At 41.9% G+C, this 21,592-nt stretch overlaps 1 protein-coding gene across 5 annotated transcripts in view; it reads left to right on the forward strand.

Annotated features, from left to right (window-relative positions):
* The window catches only part of arhgap28 (Rho GTPase activating protein 28), a 209,344-nt gene that overhangs the window by 133,772 nt on the left and 53,980 nt on the right, over positions 1-21,592 (forward strand). For all 5 annotated transcript variants that reach the window (XM_059975968.1, XM_059975940.1, XM_059975949.1 and 2 more), the window contains 2 exons: positions 9,279-9,475; positions 13,083-13,300. In XM_059975968.1, the coding sequence (XP_059831951.1) occupies positions 9,279-9,475; positions 13,083-13,300 (415 nt within the window). The remainder of the gene's footprint in view (positions 1-9,278; positions 9,476-13,082; positions 13,301-21,592) is intronic.

A 21,592-nucleotide genomic window follows, 5' to 3' on the forward strand; every position in this document is an offset into this window, starting at 1 on the left:
GCACAACCTGGCCCACACGTCCATCCGGGCGTCCATCAGGCTGGTAGCAGACAGATTCGTCTGGCACAGTTCGCGCAAACAAGTCAGGCACTGGGCCAGGACCTGTGTACACTGCCAGACCGCCAAAGTCCAGCGACACGTGAAGGCTCCCCTCCAGCAGTTCCAGCCGACGCACAGGAGGTCCCAACACATCCATGTGGACATCGGTACTTGGGCGCCTGGTATATCTTTACCATAGTAGACAGGTTCAACAGATGGCCGGAAGCCGTACCACTCGCAGACACGTCCACTGAGTCCTACGCCAGGACGCTCATTGCAAACTAGATTGGCCTCCCAACGGACATCATCTCCGACAGAGGGGCGCAGTTCACATCTGGTTTGTGGACAGCACTGGCACACCCAGCTGCATCACACCACAGCGTACCATCCTCAGTCCAACGGTTTGGTAGTGCGATTCCACCAGCATCTCAAGTCGGCCCTGATGGCATGCCTCAGGGGCCCCAACTAGACAGGTGAGCTTCCCTGGGTCCTACTGGCCATCCACACAGTTCCCAAGGAACCTGGACACCACCTCGGTGGAATTGGTCTACGGCGCCCCCCCTGATGGTCCCAGGCGAGTTTGTACCAGAGGCCCGAGGTTCGGAAGAAACCCCAGCAAGAGTGCTAAAGAGGCTGTGGGGCAAGGTAGGGACCCTTGCACCAGTCCTGACCTCCAGGCATGGTCCCATGCCATCCTTCACCCCTAAAGACCTCCGAGACTGTGAGTATGTTTTTATTTGCAGGGGCATGCACAGGTCACCTCTACAGTAGCTTTACGAGGGACCCTTCAAGGTGATCCGGCACAATGGAACCACGTGTGTCGTGGAGGTGGGTGGCTGGGAAGAGACTTTTACAGTGGACCGCCTCAAACCGGCGCACTTGGACATTGAGTAACCAGAGAAGGTACCCACACCGCGCTGGCGAGGCCGGCCACCCAGGCAAGCCACACAGACTGGGGGCTCCACTCCCCCAGTGGACATTTCTGGGGGGTGGGGGTGATGTGGCGGTCAACACACACGGGGCTCGAACCGCCATCGGGAGTTGCAGGCAGACACGTGGTAGCGCATTTGGAACTACCCGCTTGGGATGGACCTTCCGGGGACAGTCTGACATCATGTCCGCCCTGCGGGTCGCAGGGGCCCATGGGAGGGGAGATTTAAGCGCGCGATTTTGAATTGGTAAAGGCATTCTGAGTTCAGCTCTCTCTGCCTCTCTGTGTTTCCTTTGTGTTGAGCGCGACTACAATTGGCTACTTTATCAGATACCTCCTGTACCTAATAAAGTGGCTACTGAGTGTGTGTTTGTGCCCATCCTTTTCAAGGGTTGATTGTGCTGTTTGTTCCGAGATGGTCTTTTGCGCACTACTGCTGTAACGCATGCTTATTTAAATTTCTGTTGCCTTCCTGTCAACTCAAACCAGTCTGACCTTTCTCTTCTGACCGCTCTCATTAACAAGGCATTTTCACCCACAGATCTGCCGCTCACTGGATGTTTTTTTACGCCATTCTCTGTAAGCATTAGAGACAGTTGTGCACAAAAATCCCAGAGATCAGCAATTTCTGAAACACCTCAAAGCACCTACCCCCCACCACGTCTCGCATCAATAATCATTCCACAGACAAAATCCCATTCTGATGTTTGGTCTGAACAACAAGTGAAGCTCTTTACTACTGCATGCTCTTATGCAGTGAATAGCTGCCAAATGATTGGCTTATTAGATATTTGCATTAAAGAGCAGGTGTGCAAATGCACCAAATTAAAAAAAAAAGTGGCAACACAGTGTATGTTGTTATATTGTAATCTCTGATCCCAAGAATTTTAAAGCTGAAGATTACATAAGTGCAAAAGGCAGAAAACAATGTTGGGAAGTACTGGCAAAGTAATGTGAAGCAGGATGGAAAGGTGCTGTGTGGACCATTTACACCAGCATTGATCTGTTAGGTCAAATAGCTTTTGGATAGGTGATGCAAGTTCTTATGTTCATGCTTAACAGCTTCTCGGTTTACGGTACGCAACGGTATCTCACTATTGATGTGTCTAGTAACCAAGTCAAAAAAAAATGGAGAGACTACAAATTATGCAATGTAAGCAATGCAAATATTAATTCATGACAAATGAAAGCTCTCTGGCACTTTAGTTGACGAGTTAACATGAATAAGGAAGTTTTCTACTAAATTCAATATTTGTATGCCAAAATTAACAGAATATAATGTTATTCTCGCTGATTCTCAAGAGTTTATCTTGCATTCTTCTATAGTCCATATAACATGTTTTTGCACAGAGGTTTATATTTGTCTTCATAATGGATACTTTCCTTCTCTGAACATAGTGAGTCATATGTGGGCATAGTCTTTCGGAGACACTGTTGTCTTTCTGGCACCGAATTCCAGCACTTTATCATCAAGCATGGACAGTTAACGTTAGCAAAGTAGACAGACTGTTTGACGTAATAGTCACCAAAACTGCGTCTGATCCTCTCTTAACTTATGTGAAGAGGTCATTGAATCACACTGAGCAGAGGAAACACAGACTGATATTTATAAGATCTATCGCCTGGAGATACTGAAGCCAATTTAGTGTTGTGGCCATTGCCCTGAGTGAAATCATTCTTCTATTTTTAAATCACTAGAAATCAAAAGGAGACAGTATTACCCAGCATGTCAAATCACAGTCGGTAAAGTGATTGGAGGCTGCAGACTGAATGCGCTGATATTTGTTCACTTGTAAGCAATGTTGTCAACATAATGATGAATGGAATATTTTGAAGATGTGTGAATGAAGGTGAAAGAGTTGGACTCTCAGGACTACCACATCAAAATGTGAATGTTGACTGCTCTTCGTGTACAGCAGTTAGACCGAAGCTCAGTATGTATGGAAAATGGATAAAGTCACGTGTAAACTGTTTGTTACCCTGCGATAAATTTAACTGCAGCTGGTTATGTAAAATAGGCAACGTTGTATTGATTGCTTATTACAGACTAGTATTTCTAGTCTAGAGACTGGTATTTATATCATTCCTTTAATGACCTTGGGACTCTTGAGAGCCAATTTTTGATGTGAAATCATTGTGGTAATTGCAGCAGTCAACTTAAACATAGCAAGCTCCCACTAACTGGCAGCATCGAGGAGGGTACAATAGTTAACTGATATTTTAGAACTACTTAATTGCCAGTGGTCAAAATTAATTACTTCTTGCTTTCACTTGTGTCCCGTCTTCCATGCTCTTGGCTTGTCTTAAACTGGTTTATAGAGAATTAAGTATTTTAGAAGTATAGTCACTGATGTAACTGATATCCTTATGATACAGGAAAAAAAAATTGGTCCATTGAGTCTATGCCAGGTCTTGGAACAATCCCCATAAAAATACAGCTGCAGATTCTGTGGATCAAAGAATACGTACACAACGCTGGAAGAACTCAGCAGGTCAGGCAGCATCCCCCGTGAGAAAAGAGTAGCCAACGTTTCGGGCCAAGACCCTTCAACAAGAATGGGACAATCCCATTCCTTCCCTGATTTTCCTTGTACCTTACAATATTCTCCCTATGCTCCCACAGATTCTACCACCTAACTATATTAGAAGAGATTTACTGTAGCCAATTAACCTACCAACCTGCATGTAAGTGGAAACCAAGGCATCAAAATAAAAACACAAGGAGAACATGCAAACTCTACGGAGACAGCACCCCATAGAACTGAAATTGGCTTATTATTGTCACATGTACTGAAATACAGTGAAAAGGTTGCCTGCATACTGTTCATTCTGATCAAATGATTACACAGTGTATTGAGGTAGAACATGGTAAAACAATTTAAAATAATGTGTAAAAGCTACAAAGAAAGTAGTGAATGATAAGGTGCAAGATCATAACAAGGTAGATTCTGAGGTGGGCCGGGATTAAACCCAAGTTGCTGAACTGTAAAACAGCAACTCCATTGGCTTTTTATCCATTGTTACACTTTTGATGCCTTGACATACGTAGTTACTTGCTGCATTGGTAAGAAAGATTGCAAGGACAGGCTTTTAATGAAAGATAATTTATTGATAAATAATATAATTAGCAGCAGTGGGTAATACAAAAATGTGTAGAATTCACAAGACATGAAACATAATTTTTAGAGGTTTAGACTATGCTGTACAAGATGTATTCACTAAAATTGCACTTCTCTCTTCATTCTAACAACTCCTATTCACCAGCACTACTTTGCCTTAGTGCTGCACTTTCCAGCCTAGTAAAGTTTAATTTGAAAGTTCTTGGATCTTCAGATAAGTTTTGCTGTAGAACTTTATAGACTATATGTGCACTGGAGCTTCTAACAGAAGGAATGAAATCTGAGTATTGGCTGTAACAAGGCTATGAAACTGTGTTGATGAACTTTTGTGTCCAAGCTTAAATCTTTTTCCTGCGTGCCTTTCACCATATACAACCCTGGAGATCTGGATTTTCAACAATGGCAGAAGATTTTAGCTAAGATTAATATAAATTGTAGCTCCACAAGTAGCCTGCATTGATTCTCTGGTTGTCATGAGATGGGTAACTATGTGGTTATTATAAAAGTCAATATTGTGACTGCAGTTTGCTTTGTTTTCAGTCTCAATGGATGTCAAGCGATTAATGAAAAGCAGAGAGAAGTTAGAGTATGATTCTGTGGATCTATTAGTTCGTCAGTCATTAGGCAGATAACTTTATCTTGAGAATATGCAAGTGTCAATAGCCTCATTGTTTATGGTAGGGAATGGCAGGATATATAGAACCCGCTGGATGAACGATCCAGTGATGAATGTTCAATTCTCACCAAGACAGGTGGGGAATGTAAATCCAGCTGTTGAACTCATCTGTATTTTTAAATAAAATCTAGAATCAATAATGATGATTGTTGTAAAAATCTATTTCATCTGTCCAATATACAACTTCAGATTTTTAGAGCAATACAGTGAAATGGCCTGGAACCAATTTAAGGGTAGTTGAGGATTGACATTAACTCCTGAATTCTCTAGTAACAGCCATGCTAAAGATGAAACTGACATCTCAACATGTGATTTCAACAATGTTCGGCTCCTTTATTGTTGCTGGCCCTGCACTCATCCAGCAAGTGGAATATTCCAACACCCTTATTATATATCTTGCAGATTATAAGGTTGTACTAGTTTCCTTCCAATGTCTGTAAGGAGTTTGTACATTTTCCACATGACTGCATGGATTTTCTGTGTATTTCCATTTCCTTCCACATTCAAAGACCTGCAGGATGATCGATTAATTGATTGCATGGGTGTAATTGGGCAGCACAGTCTCATTGGACCTGTTACTCTGTTGTACCTAAATAAAAATAAATAAGTTCCTTCACTCGGAGAGTGAAGTCTCTAACCGGGGTTGGGTGGTGAGGATAAGTTATTGAGTTTCCACAGACCGATACAGATCAATAGAATTTTAGATATTAAAAGAAATAAATAAAATGAAGTTTATTCAGTGAAGTAGTGCTGAGGTAAGCTAACTTACTGATGGCAGAGCAGAAATGGAATTCAATTCCCTGCACTGAATAATACTTAATATTTTTGGTCAGAAGTCTCGTGGTTTATAAAATAAACTAATCAAATATCTAGGGTTGCCTTTTATTGTCCAACACAGACACACTGGATTCTCTTAAAATAATGCAGTGAACAACTGCTTGGTCTATTTCTATTTATAAGAGGCTCCTAAAAATGAAGCTTGCATGTGTTTGTCTGGTATCATGCAATGCAGATCATGCTGGGCATTTGAATTGCAGGAATCCAAGAATTCTGTGGATGGATGATGAGGTTGGAGGGGGTGGGTATGTGATAATAAGTACAAAAGTTGGGTTGAAGCTTGTCCCCAGTTGCATGCTTTGACTGTGGTAATGTGTGCTTAATACTATGTTTAAAAAAAAGATTGGTCTCATTTAAGGCAATGAGATCAAATTGTTATGCATCCAGTTCATAAACAAAGGGCACAATTTAACTCCTCTGTTTCTGTCTCTGTATGTGTTGTACTTGACGGGGATTGACATAATTTGGATATGCAGGAGATCAAGAGAAGTAGTGCTAATGTGGAAACTAAATTGTGACCATTGAATGGTGGAGCAAGCATGAGGGACTTGGTGATTGTAGCAATTCAAGAAGGCAGGTACCGTCACCTTCTCAAGAAAGTAGGGATGGGTGGAGAAGCTGGCGTTGCCAGCAATACTCAGATCTTGGAAAACAAATAACAAAAAAAAATGTATTCTTTGTGTTTGTGCTTGAACAAGAAAGATGGATAGCAAGAGAGAGGATATCGATGGAAATAGTGTTGTGAATGGAGGGAATTGAGAGAAAGGAAAATTAGCATCCAATCTGCATACAAACATTGGCATAAGGAATAACAGTAGGGAAACATACATCGGTAATGTATAACAGGTGTTGGAAATTTTCGGGTGATTGATTGACCCACCAATATAAGGACACAGCTGTAGTTCTTGGCTCACATTGTCAGTGAGGTAGCAGCGTGCCAGGGCTCCTGAATAAATGATTACACGAGTTGGTCTAGGCTGCAAATAGCTGTAAGAAAATTACCTTAACTCTTTCTGCAGTGGGATTAGTGTATGGAGTTATTGGTCGTTTGTGAATGCCCTTTGTTATCCAGTGATTACTGCAGGTAAGCACAGAAGTTGTTTGACATTGGTCAATGTGATATGCCTGTGTTGTTGATCATACAGAATAGGGCAAGTTCGTGCCTCAGAAGTTACTATGAGTAGGAGTGTGGGGTAGTGAGTTGAGGCTGCACTGATTGGCACCAATGGTGAGAAAATATTGGTCTTGCTCAGATGCTGATCTACCATAAATTAATGGGTGCACAGCTGTTGATTACTACTAAATGATCACTGCAGCAAACGTGACTTTACAACTCAAGTGTGGCTGGTCCATTTAAATCTAGAATGTGTATGCATGCTTTAGTGTGGAGGGTACTGGTGAATGTTCCTTGTATATAGTATCTCAGCGGATATTTGCAAAGTCTATACCAACTGTGCCAAATGGGCCATAACTACTGCAAGTATCATCAAGGGCAACAAAGGCCTGGAAACATCCCTCCAAATCATACGGCATCCTGGCTTGGAACTATTCTGTCATTCCTTCATTGCTGAATCTCATTGTGGAATTCGCTTCACTTACAGCATTGTGGAAGTCCATTCACTGGATGGACTACGGTAGCTCATAAAGGTGACCTGTCCCCATCTCCATCACAGAAGTAGTATCAGTGCTGGCCTTGCCATCGATGCCTGCATCCTGAAACTCAGGCAGATGTCACTGCTTTTGAGAGAGGGACCGAGCAACTCAAAGGTGTTCACTTTACAGAAACACAAAACCTATGGCTGCTGCTGTTGCGCTGTTTTTAGCCGTAGTTATGTACCTACTTAGCTCCACTCTATTCACACTCCGTACCTTATCACAATTACTTAAGTCACAAGTTGTCATCCATTAACTTTATCCTAAGTCGCTGTCCGCAACTTTGTCATCTAACTCCTAACAATTCACATCTACTGACTCATTATCCCAACGACCACTTCGCTGAGCCATGTCATGTCAGACCTGTGTGTGTCCTTTGTCACAGTTGCTTTGATGGGCATGTAGGCAACAGCTTCAGCTGTCCTCATTCAGAATTATAAATACAACAGCAAGATATCTTGATCAACACATAGAGCTTTACTTCAAGGAGAAGCAGAACTGAAAGGGGTTCGTTCTCTGACAGTTTTGAAAGAGGCAAGCACCTTTCTATTTTTTTTCTCAGAACAAAATGGTTTTGTCAATTTGCTGCAGCAGATTTCCTCTTTCTCTCACTGTTTCCTGCTTGTTGTCACCTTTGCTTTGGGCTTGGGGCTTGAATTAATTATGATGATTGAATTGTAATGCTGATAAGGCTGTTCCGAAAAGGATACACAAAATGCTGGAGGAACTCAGCAGGCCAGGCAGCATCTATGAAAAGTACAGTAGACGTTTTGAGCTGAGACCCTTCGGAAGGGGCTTGGCCCGAAACATCGACTGTACTTCTTTCCTTAGATGCTGCCTGGCCTGCTGAGCTCCTTCAGCACTTTGTGTGTGTTGCTTGGATTTCCAGCATCTGCAGATTTTCTCTTTGTTTGTGCAAAGGATACAGAAGTTTTCTGTGGTTGTTCCTCAATAATGTCTCTCTACATTGAGTTTATTTAATTTTGGAGCTGATGTTCAAGCATCAGAATCAGTATTAGGTTTATTATCACTGATATATGCCATGAAATGTATTGTTTGTGGCAGCAGTACAGTTCAAGATGTTAAAAAATGACTAAGTTACAACAAATAAATAGTGCACAAGTGGACTAGCGAGGAGTGGGTTTGTGGACTGTTCAGAAATCTGATGGTGGAGGGGAAGAAGCGCTTCCTAAGATGTTGTATATGGGTATCTCGGACATGCCCTCCTCCCAATGCGATCACCTCCTTGATGGTAGGACTGAGAAGAGGGCATGTCCTGGATAGTGAATGATCATTACCACAGTTGTAATCCTCATTGTGGTCCCTTAAAGCTGTAATTATTATTAATTTATTAAGTGGAACTGATCAAATGAAATTATTTGTGTTGCTGAATATAGGCAGGGCCTAAATGATAGAGGCAGATCTTTAGGGGTGAGGTTACAAACACAAAACTATAGTCAAAGTTAATGAACATCCTCCACAGTTACTGCTTGGTGAATTATTCTCTCTGTTAATCACAGGTATAAAATTATGTCAAACGAAGTGACATGGGTGTTGCATATTTAAAATTTCAATAATATTTGATTGTGTTAATCAATGAATGTGTGAGTCAGTATGCTCAGTTCTTCAAATTACCTGTGCTGATTTGAATAGATTTTAGCTTCCTCCATGCTTTGTACTTCACTGATTTGGAATTGGTTAGATGGCCTTCCTCCTCGTTGAAGGGTTAGGCTGACCTGCTTTCTTGTTGAAGAGAGGAAAGAACCCTTTGTACTCCTCCAGAAGAGACTGAGTGCGTAATGTTTGACAAACTTTGCAAGTAAAACTGAGCCATAAGAAATATCTTCATGAGAAATTAAAGATGTCTTGTACTTTGCTAATTCACAAGTTTAGAAGTGCACTGGACAGACAGGATTTTGTTTTTGTGGGCAGGCACCAGCTGCGTGACTTTCTCTGCAGTGTTGTAGCCTGTAGTGAACGAAGATGAGCCTTCAGTTAAAGGGCTCCTTTATTTTCCCTGCAGGAAGCTACGCTTCAGAAGGATGAGCTCATCTGTTTCACGCGAGCTACAGTGTCCACAGGTATTTGGCCGTTCCATATCTCAGGAATCTGTGGAGAGCTCCTCAATGGAGGACTTCTGGAGCGAAGTGAGGAGTATTAAGGAGAGCAGACAGAATGGACAAGAGGAACAGACACTAGTGGAAGTCAAGCCATCCGAAGGTGAGTTCTAGAACTGAGTGTCATGGTGATCACCAGTGGGTATGTGGTTTAACCCATCAGTAAAAGACCCAATGGTTCATAAAGTAAAGGTATTTTTCATACCACTTACACAACCTTATGTAACCACAACTGAAAGTGGAAAATATGTTCTACACTTTGACAAGTAGAAAGCTGCTCTGAGTCAATAAATACTAAGATCAAATCCTGAGCCATTTATTGCCAGTGTCACATTCCTGCCCAGCATCTTCAGTATTTAATTCTACAACATATAGGAAGGCAGAACTATATTCAGGAGTAGTAAGCACTTGTGGCTACTATATATTTAACTGCGATTCTACACTGTACTTTGGAATTCTTGCGCTAGTGCATCACTATTTGGGACAGACAAGTTAATTATTTTTAACCATTCTGCCGGTGTTGCTGTTACATTCTTTGGATGTAATGAAGAAGCTGGATTACTAATTGTGTTTGGAATCAGAGAAAATTGCCTGAGATATTAAATGAGTACTTTGTTTTGGTATTTTCAGAGCAGAAGGACTTGGAGGATAGTGAAGGCAGAGTGGGCATGCTAATATGCTGGTATAATTTGAGATTAAGGGGCAGTTAGCGCTGGGTCTTCTGGAAAATATTAAGGTGGATAAAACCCCAACATCCCAGAATTTTGAAGGAAGTAAGTGAGGAGAATGCTGGGACTTTGACAAGGATCATGGTGTCCTCATTAGCAACAGGTGAGTATGTATATACATTTGGAAAGGTATAGCCTGTTTAGGGAGAATCAGTATAGCTTTGTGGTGGGACAGGTCTTGTGTTACAAATTTGATTGAGCTTGATGAGGGTAAGGCAATGGGTGTTATCCAGCTGGACTTGAGAAAGACATTTGACAGGTACCTCATGTTAGGTTAACTCAAAAGATATAGATGTATGGGCTCCAGGATAAATTGCAAGTTTGAATTTGGAACTGGCTTGCCCGTTGAAGACAGAGTAGGTACAGAAGGCTATTATTCTGACCGGAGGTCCATAGCCTGGGTGAAGACTCGAGATTCTGCAGATGATGGAAATCCTTAGCAACAAGTACAAAAGCTGGAGGAACTCAGCAGGTTAGCCAGCATCTATGGAAGGGAATAAACAGTCAGTGCTTCGGGCTAAGACAATCGGGTCTAATGAAGGGCTTTGGCCTGAAAAGTCGACTATTTCCCTCTATAGATGTTGCGTGACTTGCTGAGATCCTCCAGCCTTTTGTGTGTGTTGCGGTGACCAGGGATGGTGTGAAAAGATTGTGAATGGGCTTCTGTTGCTTGTGTCATATGATCAATTATTTGGATTGTTACGAACCCTGTAACTGGGTCACTTACCAGCAAAGATAGGAGTATCCGTTGGAGCCTGGTGATACTATTTTTAAGAGTATTTATTAGTAAAAATACACAAAAATAATATCAGTGCAAATATACAGATAATATACGTCATCAATACTAAACCTAAAAGTGCGGGAGTAATAATAATCAATAAGAAATAAGCTCTATCGTTGTCTAGGGGATAATGAATTGTCCGATGGAAATATAAAGTTCAGTTCATGCAGGCTGTGGTAATTGTTGGGAGGGAGAGAGGGAGGGGGGGGAGAGAGAGAGAGAGACTTTTACTATCTTGATCCGTCGATGCGTTTATTGTTGTGGCCATTCACGTATGACCTCTCCGTCCTTTAGCTAGACCGTTCCATGGGGGACTCGTCACCCAGGTCAGGGTGGACACACACACAAGCCCCCCACCGGTCTTGTAGCGTCTCTCCTGGTGCCTCTGAGGGGTGTTTCCCCAGACCTTACTTTTATCCCCACTCACGGGGTCTCAGGTGTCAATCAGGTTGGGATGATGCAACCCATCAACCAGACCACTCTGGTTGCCCCCTGAGGGGTTTCAATGAATAGAACAGTACTCAATACACAATTCCTTCTCCAAGAGACAATAGCAGTAATCAGTGGTTCCGTTCCACTCTTGTTAGGAGGAGACATTCTACCTTTGTGTATCCCTGCGTTGACTCTCTCTCTCTCTCATTAACTGACATGAGCTGTTTATCTCTCTCATTTCCTTGGTATCAGACCTGAAATAATAGCGATGTTTCGATCCTCAAAAAAAGGGGGGGGGGCGACTTTGCACCCTTCTGCCCATCAGAGTTGCTCCTCATTCGTAACAGGATGAAGATGTAGGTAGGTGTACTAACAAGTTTTTTGAATGACACCAAGATTGTTGCACTTGAAGAAAAGAACAATCAAAGAATTCATAGATATGGACAGAGAAATGACAGGTGGACTTTAATCTTGGCAAATGAGAGAAGGTCAAATGACAGGAAAAAGTATACAGTTAATGATGGGCTCTTAATAGCACTAAGGTACAGAAAGATATTCGGTCTACTTTCATAGTTAGCTGAAAGTGGCTATACAAGTGGATAAGCTGGTAAAGAAGGTGTATGAAATGCCTGCCTTCATTGGTAAGAATGTTGAGTGTAGGAGTAAGGAGGACATCCTGCAGCTAAATAAAACATTCGTCAGACTGTACTTGGAGTATTATATGCTGTTCTGGAAGATTCGGAAGATCTGTCCGAATGTTGTCTTGTGTGGCTCAGGAGGAAAGTTAAGTATTGACTCAGTGAAACATTCTGCCGACTCACCAGGATAGAAAGAAGGCCATTCATCCCACTGAGCTCATGCCAACTCTCAGAGGAATCCTGTTAATCCCATCACTCTGCTATGTCTTGCAGCACTTGCAGTCAATCCCTACTTGCCTTTTTGTCAACTCCCCTAGGGCTCCTTTGCTGTTTGCCTACACTAGGGGTGATTTATAAATTGGTAATTTGATCCCTTGTGCATTCCACTAAAATCACAGTGATGTATGGTCCAACTACGTATGCTCTTCTGTCTCCAAACAGTTATTACCTTTGGTTGGCCACAATCTACCAATTTAAAGTTAACAATTGAGCTTGTATCAATTAATCAAATATATCACTACCTTAATGTTGGTGTTCATCAAATTGTGCATGTTGAAGGCATGGTTCCAGTTATTAGACTGGAGCTCTTCAACCAATGAAAAGCACTTCTACTTTTCTGCACATTGAAGAAATTGAAGTATTCTTTAACCTCCGAAATTAAGATGTCACAGACCTAGCTAGTATGAATTCTCTTAGTCAATAGTCCTTGGACTCCCAAGTATTGCTCTGATAAAATTGTTCTGCATTTCTTTCAAAGAAAATCCAAATTACAATGTTGAGAAAGGTAGGAAATTCTTTAATAGCACTAAAGTGTGGCAAGATGTATAGTGCACAATATTCTGATGGAGGACCCCATCTTTCCCAAAAGGATATCCTGCATTCTCTCTTCTAAATGCTTAGTATATTGAGAGGGTGAGATATAGAGGGTTGGGAAGGGCCTTGTGTCCACCACAAATGCTGGAAGTGGTTATTTGGGCCTTGGGCTGCTGCATTCTGCAGTACAGGGTGTGCAGCAATGCCATGACATACAAGTTGAAGCATTCTGAAGATTTTATTTTTTTCAGCTGTTTAATGCCTTCCTTATTCCTTAGTGTTGGATTTTCCAGTTAATATACATGCCTTGTGTTGCAGAAGGGGAAATGGAAGCAGAGTGGCTTCAGGAGGTGGGATTATCCACCCTTGTCTCGGGTGCTGCTGGAGAGGATGGGATGGCTCTGCTGTCCACGTTGACCCGGGCTCAGGCCGCAGCTGTCCAGCGCCGGCTGGACACCTACACTCAGACCACGAGGAGAAGGAGCAAGCAGCCGGTCCGAGATGTTCGAGAGGTGTTTGGTCTTACTGACCCTCCAGTAAGTTCATGTAATGACCCAATGTGAAGACAGTTCAAGTTATTTGTATCTATTGAGGTACATCTATACATAGATGTAACACTTTAATGCACAAATTAATGTGAGTAAGGTGAGCTGTAAATATTTAATAATATTCTATCCAGGTAATTGGAGGAACTGGTGAGGCACTCATCTGTACAGCACTCCTACGACCCAGGTGGGTTGCAGGGTCCATAACTGTAACCGTAATCTGTGAGATTTTGGTTGTGTGAGAAGCAGCGTCTGGGAAATCAGGGAATTGTTTCTAACAATTTTCATGTCGACCTAAGTGAGCAGATAGAGGTATAGTCGATATCTCATTTAAAAACTGTAATGTCTGGCACTACGAGAAATGAGAGATTGTGCAGATGCTGCCTTCCCATATATCTTCATATCGGACATAAAATTGGCCACAAAGCCATCAATTCCATCAACCGAATCATTGACATATAACACGAGAAGAAGCAATCCCAGCACTGACCCATGCAGAACAACTGTAGTCACTGGCAGCCAATCCAAGAAGGCCTCCTTTATTCCCACTCTGCCTCCTGTCAGTAGCTAATCTTCTATCCATGTTAGAGTCTTTCCTATAATGCCATAGGCTCTCATCTTGCTAAGCAGCCTCATGTGCAGCAATTTGTCAAAGGCCTTCTGAAAATTCAAGTAAACAGTATCTACTGACTCTTCCTCTTCTTTATCTATCCTGCTTGCTATTTCTGCAAAGAATTCCAACAGGTTTGTCAGGCAAGGTTTTCCCTTCAGGAAACCATACTGACTTTGGCCTATACTGTCTTGTGCCTCCAAGTACTCTGAAAACTCATCCTTAATAATAAACACAAAGTACACTGCAGATGCTGTGGTCAAATCAACATGTACAAAAGCTAGATGAACTCAGCAGGTTGGGCAGCATCCGTTGAAATGAGCAGTCAACGTTTTGGGCCGAGACCCTTTGTCAGGACAGAAGAAGGAGGGGGCAGGGGCCCTATAAAGAAGGTGGGGGGAGGGTGGAAGGTGCCAAGTGAAAAACCAATCAGAGGAAAGATCAAGGGGTGGGGAAGGGCATAGGCAGGAGAGGTGAAGAAGGAATGTAAGGGGAAAGCAGTACGGGTAGTAGAAAAAGGCAGAATCGTGAGAGAGGTGATAGGCAGCTGGAAGAGGAGGCAGAGTGAAAGTGGGATGGAGGAAGGGAATTACCGGAAGTTTGAGAATTTGATGTTCATACCAAGGGGCTGGAGACTACCCAGATGGTAATCATCCTTAATAATACACTCCAATATCATCCCGACTACCAGAGTAAGGCTAATTAGTGTATAATTTATTTTCTTGTTTTCCTCCTTAAAGAGAGGAATGACATTGGCTAGTGATTCTTGAAATATTATCACTAATACCTGAAATTTCTCACATTATGCTAGTGTCTTTCACAGTGAAAGCTGATGCAAAATACTTATTAAGTTGATACACTATTCTTCTTTTCTCCCCCCCCCCCGTTACTTCTCTCCAGTGTCAATTTCCAGTGGTCCAATGTCCACTCACACCTCTATTTTACTCTTTATATATCTGAAAAAAACTTTCATATTCTAAATTACGTTATTGGGCAGATTACCTACATATTTCATCTCTTTCCTTATGCCTTTTTTCAGTTGCTTTTTGCTGATTTTTCAAAGCTTCCCAATCTTTTAACTCCTGTCTATTTTTTGCTATATTAAATGCCCTCTTTTTTTTTTTGCTTTTATGCTGTTTTTGACTTCCCTTGTCAGCCATGGTTGCATCATACTGCCTTGACAATACTGCTTCATCTTTGGGATATTTCTATACTTCACCTTTTGAATTGCTCCCAGAAACTCAAGTCATTGCTGTTCTGCCATCAGAATTGCTAGCGTCCTCTTCCAATAATTGCATGTGGAGGATTAGAAGGTGCTGTCATTTTGCTATCTTGGTTTTGTGTTTTCACTAACCCAAGGTTTATTTGCTATTTCAATGGTATTGTGACAGATTTATATTTTTAGAGTTGATGTCCATTGTATTTCAGCCTTGATGCCAATTAACACTGGCAGGTGTCGTTCAGACTCTGGGAGTGCACAGTAAAAGTAATTAATGACAGAAACACCAGATGAGCACAGACTTGGATCTTTTAGAAACAGTAGTGATTTAATGGCTCATGAAGCAGGTTGATGTGGTTTCAATGTCAGGTCTGTTACTGAGAAGGCAGGATAGACAAAAGTAAATTGTGGTTTTTCTGGCTTAAATTTCATAAGAGGTTTCTTTTGCCCTGTAGGTCACTGCCCTTCACGTACACATGCAATATTTTTTAGATGTAACAAATGTTTCTGCTGCAACCACACTTCCAGAATCCCATTACATTCTGCATAAAAAAGATATACCTCATCTTGTCTCTAACCTTGTACCTATGAATCAACGTACCCTGATTTTGACCCTTCAGTGAACAAAATGGGTCTTGAATGTTTACTTCATTTAAGTCCCTCATAATTTTCAACATCTCAATTAAATCTTACCTCAGCCTCCAGTGTGTTCTCATCTTTCCTGTACATGGTAATTAGCACTCTGCATAACTTGAACGGGGTTGTATGCCCTGTCACTGGGTGTCTGCCCTGTTGGTGCTGTTTTTCATTGATTCGATTATGGTTATTGGATTTATCAAGTGTACCTGCAAGAAAACAAAGCTCAGGGTTGTATATGGTGATATATATGTACTTTAATAATAAATTTGCTTTGTATTTTGAACATAAGCTATCAGCTCAGATCTTTACGCCTGGGCTAATAAAGGAAAGTTTTCTATTTGCCTTATGAACCTGTAATTCTATATCCTGTAAGGTCCCTCTGTTCCTCCGTACCCTTTTAACGTACGTATTTGGCTCATGCCCCATCACTTCATTAAAGCAGATGGACCAAATCTGTTGCAGTAGACGGTGCTGCAACACAGTTTCAACAACCCAGTTCAATCCTGACGTCTGAAGCTATATGTGGGATTTGCACAATCTGTCTGTATCTATGTGGATTTACATCATGAGCCACATCTGTTTGCTCCCACGTCCCAAGGATGTGCTGGTTGCTAAATCAGTGAGCCGCTGTGTGTTGGTAGGTGGATGGCAAATGAATTGTGATGGAGATGAGCATATGAGAGAGAAGTAAGCAGGTGAATAGAATTAACTGAATCACTCTAGAGCTAGCATAGAGTTGATGGGTCAAAACTATCCTATGAAAAAATGTAAAGAAAATTTGAAGTCTATAGGGTTCCAATTCAGAAAGTTACTTTTTTATTTTCTCCAAGTTATGTGCCAACACAAGCTTATCCCTATTCAATGAGCTTTTGTTAGCACCTCATTGACTTCACTGGAACTGAATAACAGAGGGAGAGTTGAACGCACATGGAATGTCTGTTGGCTCTCTAGTGCTCACTAAAACAAATAATAGTTTGCATATACCCTCATGTTAAATTTAGTGTATTAAGTAGTTTTGTCTGAAATTCTTTGCTTATCTGTGCAAATTCTCCCAGGTTAGTCCTCCTGAATTAGATAGTTTGATGTTGGGTAAAAGATGCTGGCTATCTATTCTATCAATACCTCTGACGACCTTATAAACTTCTGACAGATCAGTTCTCCCTTTAGCCTCATCATTCCTGAGAAAACAACTCAAGTCTGTTCGATCTCTCCTATAGCGTATGCCTTTTAATCCAAGCAGCATCCTGGTAAACCTCTTTGGCACTCTGTCCACAGCCCAAGCATCCTTCCTATAATGGGGTGTCCAGAATCACATGCAGTACACCAGATACGGTGTAAACAGAATGTTATATCTCTTGAACTCAATTCCTCAACTAATAAGGACAAACTTGCCATATGCTTTCTTTGCCACTCTATCAACATGTGCAGGCACTTAAAAGGAGCTTTGGACATGGATCCCAAAATCTCTTACAGCAATACTGTTATGTTCATAGAGTCACACAGCACTACAATACAGAAACAGGCACATCAGTCTTACAATTAAATTACAAAGCACATCATGGTAATCACATTAGTGGTTAATTATACGTCAAATCTCATTGAGAGGAACCATGGGGTTGATAACTTGTAGGATAGATGTGGGTAGTAGTGGTGATAGAGAAGGGAGTTAAGTACTTGTTCCTTTCCCATTCAGAACCCAGAACCTGCAATTCAGGATGAATGAGAATAACTAGGATAGGGGATAGTTAGATAAGTTTGCCAAACCGTTCTGAAACTCTTGTTCCAACCATTGGGTCATAGAGCCATACAGCACGGAAAGGCCTTTAATCCAACTTGTCCATGCTGAGCAAGATGGCTAAGTTGATCCTCTTTCCCTATATTTGGCTCACATCAGTCAAACCTTTCCTATCCCTACACCTGTCCAATAGTCTTTTGAACATTGTAATTGTACCTGCCTCTACCACCTCCTCTGGCAGCTCATTCCATGTACCCACCATACTCTGGAAAAGCCTCTCTCTCTGATACCCTCTCACCTTAAACCTATGCTCTCCAGCTCTCCAGTTTTAAACTCTCCTACACTGCAATCCCAAACCTTGACAATTCCTATCACCACCCCCCCCACCCCCACCAACAGATGCTGCCAGACTAGGCTGTTCTTCCAAACCTATCCAGTCTTTCCTTATCATTCAAGGCCTCCATTCCATATGAATCTCTATTGCACCTTTTCTACTTTCATCAGATTCCTTATGCAGCATGGTGACTCGATGTGCACACTATACCCTGTGTATGGTCCACATCTGTATTATCACATTCCCACTCTTCTACTCCTTCCAATAAAGGCTAGCATGCCATTTGCTACCTTTGCAAATCCACCCACCCATGTCACCATTTTCAGGAGACTGCATACCCCCATGTTTCTCTGTTTGTTAACTCTTCTCACTGGAAGAATTTTTACTGAAGGAACTGTAGGCAGTAGAGCAGGTTAAGTTAATTAGTTGCAGGTAATCACTGACTGTGGCACCATTGAAATGCTGGAGCTTCAGGCTCAGGAAATGTTGCATATTTTAGGCAGCTCTTTTTGTCCCATTTTCTATAAATCATTGAGTTGTCAATCATAGAAGTAGATCATTCTGAAGGGATCAGTACCAGGGAAACAAATTGTTCCAGATGACAGCCTAATAAGACTTCAGGAAGTGACCTGTCTGGCTTGTTTTGGCACTACTTTCACAATGTGGTTCATGGACTGTCTCCATATGACCAGTGAGCTACACAACAAGAAGTAAAGAAGCAGGTGCAGTAATACAGAGATAAACTTTTATACAATGTAATCTTATAACTAAATAAGAGTGATTTTTATATTTGCATGTGCAAGAATATAATTCTTGGGAAATTTATAGTATTCACTGGCTCCAAATTTTAGTTTGACATTTTACAACAAGCATGTAAACATTGTGGTCTCCTAATTGGCTTCTATTCCAGATCTCATTCCTGCTCTAGCTTGTAATGCTTGGTTGGATTTTCGTTAAGTAAAGGAATATAGGGCAAAGGCTACTTAGACCTCGAATCAGTTGTGATTGTATTGAACAATGGTACAAGTTCCGAGAGCCATGATCCAATGGGAGATGCATTAATTGTCAGTATAGAACGGGCCATGAGGATCATCTAGAGAGCATGTGGGAGGGATTTCCATTCGTGACTTGCCCGGTCGTCAACTTTGGATTTTTCTCACTTTGCTGCTGGCACAGTCGTTATTTTAACACAAGTGGGACATCATTGTAGTTAAAAAGTCATTAAAAGTCTAAGCAGTTTGGGTTAACATTTGTATTAACCATGCTTCAGGGCAACTGCTTCCCAGTAAAGCAGACGACAAATAATAGGGGTAAAGAAAGCAGGGCAGGGAAGATTACCGGCTCACTTGAAAAACAAGAGCATGAGTATTAGAAGAAATGGAGCAGCACTGTAAAAGAGGTAAGAGGGATAAAGAGAAGTCTTCAAGTCACATAGCGTGGAACCTGGCCCTTCTGTCCTCCAAGGCACACTTACATTTTATTCTTCCCATACTCTCACTTTCATCTCCCAGATTCTAACACATGGGGGCAATGTGGCTAATTGACTTGTCAATCTTCATGCCTTTAGGATATGGGGAGGGGGGAACTGGACCATGAAATGGAAACCCATGTGCTGACAGGGTGAACTGTGTGTGTGACAGGTAGGTGATACTAGGAGCAGCTAGGTCCTCAACCTTCTCCACTGTCGTTGCTTGCCCAATGCAAACTAGAGGAACACCACCTCATTTTGCCTGGGTAGTGTAGAGGCCAAATGCAGGAACGTGGTTTTTCAGTTTTAGGTAAAGCTCTCCTCTGGTAGCTTCATTCCCCCTTTGCATCACCAAGGTCACACTCCTCCCCATCAACTCTCCTTACAATCCATCTCCAGCCTTACCATTTTTGTTCCCTTTCCTTCAAACCCCAGCCCTTCATCAATCATCTTTAAATCCTCTTTCTCCTCATGCCTTCCACCCACTAAACACAGTTCGCCCATTGCACCACACTCCCTCTGCTATCTCCTCTAATTCACTCTTCTCTAATGGTTCCCATTATCACCTCCATTATTTATCAGAGTCCAGCTCTAGCAGTGCTGCTTGTTTCAGCTTTCCTCCCTCTGGTCATCTCCAACCTTCACATTCCCCTTCTTGGCCCTCACTCTGTTTTTTCTTTCCCTTTGTTTCAATCTATCATCCACTGCCACTGTCTCCCAACTCCATCCCACTCCCTTTCTGGCACTGTTCTGGCACTCAGTGTATCAACTGTAACTAAGCAACATGCCAGACGTGGTTTGACTAACGTACAATGACAATAAACACAATAACACAGCATAAAGATTCATGCTTGCAGCGATTGCTTGTTTATTATGTAACTGATTCACAACCTACAACTAAAACTGATTGCAATGAAAGATTATTGTTCTAAAGCATAATTAAAAAAACATTTTCTGGGAATGATGCAAATTAAGAATCATAGGCATGCATGCCAAAATCAGGCCCTTCAGCCCAGTGTCTCTGCTGATCTCCGGTAAAGCTTTCTTAGAATGAATTGCTTTTCTATCATAAGCGTAGGCTGCGGAATTATATTAATGATGCGGAAAGTCTACTCTGTGAGATATATGTATATAAAAATACAGAGCCTGAATATATTATGCAGAGCCTGAATGGATTTGTGAAAGGAAAATCATGTCTGACGACATGAATTTTTTGAAGATGTAACTAGTAGAGTGGATAGTGGAGAGCCAGTGGATGTGGTATATTTAGATTTTCAAAAGGCTTTTGGCAAGGTCCCACACAGGAGATTAGTATGCAGACTTAAAGCACATGGTATTGGGGGGTATGGTATTGATGTGGATAGAGAATTGGTTGGCAGACAGGGAGCAAAGAATGAGAGTAAACAGGACCTTTTCAGAATGGCAGGCAGTGACTAGTGGGGTACCGCAAGGCTCAGTGCTGGGACCCCAGTTGTTTACAATATATGTTAATGATTTAGACGAGGGAATTAAATGCAGCATCTCCAAGTTTGCAGATGACACAAAGCTGGGTGGCGGTGTTAGCTGTGAGGAGGATGCTAAGAGGATGCAGGGTGACTTGGATAGGTTAGGTGAGTGGGCAAATTCATGACAGAGTCAATTTAATGTGGATAAATGTAAGGTTATCCACTTTGGTTGCAAGAACAGGAAAACAGATTATTATCTGAACGGTGGCCATTTAGGAAAAGGGGAGATGCAACAAGACCTGGGTGTCATTGTACACCTTTCATTGAAGGTGGGCATGCAGGTACAGCAGACAGTGAAAAAGGCAAATGGTATGTTGGCATTCATAGCAAAAGGATTTGAGTACAGGAGCAGGGAGGTTCTACTGCAGTTGTACGAGGCCTTGGTGAGACCGCACCTAGAGTATTGTGTGCAGTTTTGGTCCCCTAATCTGAGGAAAGACATTTTTGCCATAGAGGGAGTACATAGAAGGTTCACCAGATTGATTCCTGGGATGGCAGGACTTTCATATGAAGAAAGACTGGATCGACTAGGCTTATAGTCACTGGAATTTAGAAGATTGAAGGTGGATCTTATTGAAATGTATAAAATTCTAAAGGGATTGGACAGGCTAGATGCAGGAAGATTGTTCCCAATGTTGGGGAAGTCCAGAACGAGGGGTCACAGTTTAAGGATAAAGGGGAAGCCTTTTAGGACCGAGATGAGGAGAAACTTCTTCACACAGAGAGTGGTGAATCTGTGGAATTCTCTGCCACAGGAAACAGTTGAGGCCGGT

The sequence above is a fragment of the Hypanus sabinus genome, chromosome 1 (genome assembly GCF_030144855.1).
Source record: "Hypanus sabinus isolate sHypSab1 chromosome 1, sHypSab1.hap1, whole genome shotgun sequence".
Lineage (NCBI taxonomy): Eukaryota > Metazoa > Chordata > Chondrichthyes > Myliobatiformes > Dasyatidae > Hypanus > Hypanus sabinus.